Source organism: Euprymna scolopes, chromosome 19, assembly GCF_053919585.1.
Source record: "Euprymna scolopes isolate OS-2025 chromosome 19, ASM5391958v1, whole genome shotgun sequence".
In the NCBI taxonomy this organism is placed as follows: domain Eukaryota; kingdom Metazoa; phylum Mollusca; class Cephalopoda; order Sepiida; family Sepiolidae; genus Euprymna; species Euprymna scolopes.
In genome coordinates, this window is record NC_136500.1 from 36,173,908 (window position 1) to 36,180,610 (window position 6,703).

General features: G+C 31.4%; 1 protein-coding gene across 1 annotated transcript in view; it reads right to left on the minus strand.

Annotated features, from left to right (window-relative positions):
* Positions 1 to 534: 534 nt before the first annotated feature.
* The window catches only part of LOC145303526 (QRFP-like peptide receptor), a 103,415-nt gene continuing 97,246 nt past the window's right edge, over positions 535 to 6,703 (minus strand). The window contains exon 3 of the mRNA XM_080144979.1: positions 535 to 1,907. Coding sequence (XP_080001105.1) covers positions 1,207 to 1,907 — 701 coding nt within the window. The 3' untranslated portion in view covers positions 535 to 1,206. The remainder of the gene's footprint in view (positions 1,908 to 6,703) is intronic.

Sequence of the window (6,703 nt, forward strand, 5' to 3'; positions counted from 1 at the left end):
AAATGATGTGCCAGATATATTTTAAAAAATCATCACAATTACATTCTGAGGTTGTGTGTTTAAACATGGCGGATCCTTAATTTAAGTCACTTCAAGTCTAGGAAAATAAGTCAGTCTATCATACTGAATTAGTCGTACAACTCTTCTACGTTGAAACATAGGATAAAACTTGATGATTCAATAAATTCTATTTTTACTTGTAATTATTTTTCTACTGGATCTTTTTTTTTTTTTTTTTTTGTAATTTTTGGAATTTGTTCTAATTTCAATATGACATGTAAGTATGTAATAGTGTTTTCACCTAAAATGCGTTGGTTAAAAAGATCATCAACCTACATAAACACCTATTTTTCTTCCAGTTATCTGCCCTTGTTAAGATTAAATCGCCATGTTTGTTTTGTATCTTGTGTGCGTGATTTTTTTTTGTTTTTGTTTTCTTAATAGAATAAAACTTAAATTGACCAAAGCTCTCGGCTTCAGTCTTTTCATTCGCATTTTTCTTTTCTTTACTTTTTTTTTGCTTTCTTTTCTTTCTTTTTTTTTTTTTTTTTTTTGCTTTATTCTCGAAACTTGAAAAAATTCCTTACTTTTTTCTTTCTGTTTCTTTTGTTTAATGCACACACCCCAAAAAGAACAGAAAAGGCGCATTATCTCTCAATGTTTTTTTTGGAATTTGGCCTTACGCATTTTTTCGGCGCTTGTTCAGACCCCCCCCTTCATATGAAAAAAAAAAAAAGAAAGAAAAATCTGTATGATGATGTACATATCCGTGTCAGAAAAAATAACGTAAATTGATTAAGTAGTTTCATCTTTATAAAGAAAATAATTTTAAACGAATTTTAATTTTTTTTTATGACCTCTCTTAATGTCAAGAATCTCGACTTTGAATTATCTCCCTTGTTTACTGGAGGCGTTTCCAAAATGGCGTTGCGCGACAGTCGCTCCTTGTTTAGCCATAAAATTTGATTTTCTTATTTAAAAATGAAACTATTTGGCAAATTTGCGTAATTTTTTGAATACTACATTTTCTTTCCGTCACGGATGCGTAATCATACACATTTTTCTTTATCTTTGTTTTTTTCATATCGGAGGAACTTTGGACAAGCACCCATTTTTCTGTTGAATACTTACATTTCCCCCCTTTTTCTTTCACATTTTGTTATTTCTTTCCAGACTTGTCTATAAAGATTTAAAAAGCAAAAATGATCATACGTATTTAGGAGTTGGCAGACTCATAAACCCGGCACAATTGTGCGACTTGCCACAGCTTCGTGTGCGTCGAAACATTTTCCGTACTTCAAGTCGGAATCGTTTATTTAACAGCCAGTACATCAATGGGTTAATGGCGCTATGAGAGTGGCCCAACCACAAGGCGTAATGCAAAAGGTCGAGTTGGTTCCACGTCGTTCCCCATACATCTGTAACCAATGAGACGATATTGTACGGCAACCAACAGACCATGAAAACGATAACGAGTATAATAAGCATGCGCGCAGCTTTCTTCCTGCTCACGAGTCGTTTGGTACTCCCGTCTGAATTCTCTCTCTGTAACTCCTGTTGACAGAGATACTTACCCACCCGAACGTAGCACATAAACAACGTAGTGGCCGGTATGATATACACCACGAAGAACAAGAACACCGCATAAGCCTCTCTGTCAGTGTTCTGTGGCCAGTTCTCTATGCAGAAAGTCATTGGAGCAAGCGTTGGAAGAATCAAGACGTCTGTCTCGCGGATGAAGAGCAACGGGCCCATGATTAAAGACGCCAGTACCCAGATTGTGATGACGATTATTACCGCTTGTTGAGGTGTGGTCGATCTTTGTGTGCTCTGGGCGTATTGTAACGATAGATAGCGGTCGACAGACATTACCATCAAGGTGAAAATGCTGTTAGTCACTGCTACACCTGCAAATAAAACGAATGACGTAAATGAACGAGGGGCAAAACGAAGCATATTCAGAGAGAGAGAGAGAGAGAGAGAGAGAGAGAGAGAGAGAGAGAGAGAGAGAGAGAGAGAGAGAGAGAGAGAGAGAGAAATATGATAAACACACTTTTAAAAAAAAGGACAAAAATAACAATACCTTTATAGAATACAAATCGGGAGGTCATCAATGTGTAGGATGTGTTTTCGAATTCACGGCGAAGTCACCAATTTATAGGATTGATTTTCGGGAATATATTTTAGCAGTACCATTAAAGGTAAAATTAATGGGGTCATCAATCTATAGAGCAGGTTACCAACTTACAGTCCATAATAAAGAAATAAAAATGAATTCAGAAAAAAACAAAAAACAAAACCGGCACTCAACAAAAACACGAAATCGCAGTATTAACATAAAATAAACAGCATTTATTTACGGGTTAAGAATATTAGTTTAATTTGTTCAAGCATAAGTGTCTTCTTGTCTTGTCTGGAATGTTCAAAGTGAAAATTTTGTGATAATAGCACGAGGTTTGAAATTACTGATTTTTGTATGATAAGTGTGCCGAAAACGGGCTTTAAGCACGACTATCGTAATAGGTGGCCTATTAACTAACGTAATTTAGTCTGCTGACGTCATGAACCTTAGTCCTGTGAAATCTGGTTACGCGTCTCACGGCTTAACCAGAAATAGGTGTATATATATATATATATATATATATATATATATATATATATATATATATATATATATATATATATATATACAGGAACATAGAAAAATAATTAAATTAAAAAATGCAAAAATTAATATAAATGTTCAAAAAAGGAATGTACGGATGCGCGACTGGGCGGAAAAAAAAGAACTTCCTCCCTTTTAATTACATGACGTCATTTTCACAGTCTTTCGACTGTCTGAAATGTTGGGCCTTCGTAATTTTCGTGTTTATAAAATTTTAGTTTGTTGTGTTTTGCGAACGCCAGAATCACTCGGTTTTTTTGGGCTAATTAATTTATGTTTTGTACAAACAAGGTGTTTTTTTTTTATTTATTTAATTCAATATCTTAGGACTTTACTAATTATCTTTGAAATAGACCTAGAAAGCTAATATTTATCTTTTAAAGGAGTTTTTACAATGAATTTATTTAACTTCAAAATTTAGCTGCATTGGGTAGCTCGCCGTGGAAACATTTTCATAACATTTTTTTTTTCACGTGTATAAATATTTTTTCCTTTTGGAGATTAAGTTTAGTCCTTAATCTTTCAAATACAATAAAAAAAGTTGTCGGAAACCTACAAAAAAAATATGATAAATCGGCTTTCAAAACTAGGTCCCCCATTTTTGTCCGTCCATTTTTGCCCGTACCTATTTATTAGTCATGGTCATATTTGTTTATTGTATTTTTTTTTTTAACTTTTGTTCGTTTGCTGGCTTCTTTGCAATATATCAATTCAGTTCAAATGATAAGACAAACCAAATAATAATCTGATTAAAATACTACTTAAAAAAGTACACGCGAATTCATTCATAATTGTGAAATTATTCAAAAATAAAGCACAAGCGCAACTGAATTTTTTTTTAAATAATTACACAACTCTTCAAATTTTTGTTTATTAAATTGTTAGGTGAAAGTACGGAATAGTTACAATACACCAGCGCTTGCCCGGTAACATGTGCATAAGTACAAAAAAAAACAAAAAAAAAAACGATTTTTAATATCGTATTCAGCTAAATCCATAATAAGCGGCACTTGAATTAATAGTTTATTTTATTGATGCTACACCGTAATCACATGATTAAAATTTTAGCAGACGAAACATTGGAGTCAAAAGAGTAAAGAGTTCCGAAAAATGTTTCCAACATGGGGAGTGGAATGTGTTGTAAATATTCTGTACTTTCACCTAAGAATTTAATAAAAACGATATCGTGAAACTTAAATTCCCTTATAAACAATTTTTGTCGCAAAGAGAATGACAATGCAATATGAAGAAGTTAACTGAATTAAAATCATAATTTTTAATCTCAATTTGAATTTTCAAAAATAATCATATCAGGTTAATAAATTTAACTGAATTAAAAAAAAATATTGTAATTATAAAATTGTCGAAGTTAAGATTATGTTTATTGGATTAACTTGTTATTCATTGTTTATCCAACCGTTTTATTAATTAAATTGTATTGGGAAAAAAAGTAATGAATATCCATTACTTTTTCCTCTCCTCCTTGGCAGTATGTGAGAAATTCCATAACCATTTTGTTTGTCCGCCTAACTAGACGGTCTTTGATTGGTTCAATTTGAACGCGCCAGTTTGGCGCCAATTTTGTATTATATGTGCGTTATTTTTCAGTCTGACAAATGAACAGTAAAGACTCACACAGCGGTGCTCTATTATATATATGTCCCATGAGTTTATCTGTATTGGACACTATGCAGTGGATGGACGAAGGACATTTCTCTAAATACAGAGACAATATAATTGCTGGACTTATTTTACCCAATGAGGATATTCTACCATGTTCGGCTTGATATATTTGATTATGGGAAATTATTCCTATTTCTTCCAGAGACTTGAGGCCCCAAAATATGCCATATAAGGCGACAACATTCACGCCATGTACAACATGGAAATCCTTCTAAGGAAACCCCGAACTAACATTCCCACAGAGGAATCATAACTACCGGCTCCATTGCAATGGATAGCAAATTCAGCCACTGTTTTTGCAAGGACTTACCGTGACCAAAGAACTTTCATTTCTGATACGACTTGAATAAAATTTGAGTTAAACGTATGGTTTTGTTTGTGGAGTTTCATGTGCTATCTGCAGGGAGGAAATTGGGTATGTAAGGAAGAAATTTCTTACAAATATTGGTTTAAAAAATATCAGAAAAAAAAAACAACCTTTTAATTATATTCTACAACAGATTTTTGTAATGTTTTAATATTTAATGTTTGAAATATTTCTGCGTTAGTAACTTTGTTTATACTGTGGAAACTTTCTCCACTGAAAGGTAGAGGTTAACAAGGATTTTGCAACAATGGTTTGTTGCGACCTGTGACTAGGTAAAAATTGTAGAACCTTTTCGGTCTGGTAATAAGGGTAACGATTCAATTTCCTTCAACTCCAATCCCAAACTGAAATCACAACCAAAATTCAGTTCACTCCATCCCTCTTATAATCCAGTTAGCCAATCAAATAAGTTAAACGTAACAACTACCAATATAAAAAGAGTCATCACCCACACAAAAAGTTTTTGCTGCCACTCTTCCTGAGAGTCGCAGGTAAGTGCTTCAAGTTTTCTCAACAATACTAACATTATTTGTTTGAATTTAATTTTTATTTTGTTCTCGTTCGTTTTTCAATTAAACAAATTTATCATTCGTTTTTCAGTTTTGATTTTTAAAAATATTGTTGTTCACTTTGATTTAAAAAATATTATTTTTCACTTTGATTTAAAAAATATTATTTTTCATTTTGATTTAAAAAATATCTTTTGTTCATTTTGATTAAAAGTATTTATTGTTCGTTTTAATTTAAAAAATAATATCGTCTAATTTTAATGTTTGTTCATTGCCTTAATTCATAGTTCATGTTTTACAACATTTGATTGTCTTCTGCTTCAAACTTACATAATAATGTACATGCGTAATTTTTATTTATGTATATTGAATAAACTTCAGTTTCACTACAAATCAAATCGTGTTCCTTCCTTTTAAAAAATATGTAAATTCATAAGTAAATAAAGAACGTAATCTAATCTTTAAAATCCATAATACAACGAAATGTTCAATTGCTTTTAACGCATAAACACAGTGGCGTAGCAACGGGGGGGGGCGGTTCGCCCCAGGCGATACGTGCCTGGGAGTGGCATTTTGAGAGGGTAAAAAAAATAAATGAAAGCTAACAAACAATCAGACATTTTATGCCAAAAAGTTATAAAACCTCGGGACTTTTAGAGATATCGGAATCAGAAAAATGTGTCCCTATTTTATGCGCGGCATTAGGTGTATCAGAATGGGGGGGGGGGGATTTTTGACATCCCTAATACGAACTGCGAATAAAATATAAAAAACTCGTAATTTCTCTTTTAAAAGTGGGTTGTTTATTTTCTTTATGGAATATACTTTCAAAATAAACCATTAAAGTTGTTATAATAATAAAAATATTATTTTTTATTTAAAAAAAAAACAGTGTTTACAAAGTGCCGGCGCGCCTTCATGCAGCCATTTTATTTACGTAATGAAATCAATTGAATTTTACGAGTTAATTTTTTTCCAATTTTTAAACTTTCAAAATCTATCAAAATTTTTCTATTTGTTAAATTTTTACGATATTTTCAGGGTCAATGTGAATTTTATGCTCTTTCCAATAAATTGAATATAATAGTTTAGACAAACGCTTTTTTTTAATTCACCTCCCACCATTTTGAAATGTCTATTAAAATTTTAATAATTAATTTACTCACCAAAGTTTTATATATCACAAATTGAAGATAAAAAAAATAATATATTGTAAATTAAAACCCAAAAAAAGAAATGTCTATTTCATTCAATGTTTTCTTTTTTTTTTAGATAAATATCTAAAAAAAAGAAAACATTGAATGAAATAAAAAATTCACTCGATAAAGAATTATTAAAATATAATAAATTAAAAATTTATGTATGTTTTTGAGAAAAGAAAAAAAAATCCTCGACTGTTTTTTTTAGACAAAAACTTATAAGTAAAATTTGACTATTTTAAAACTATGAGAATACATAATCTTCACGCACAAGGCTAGA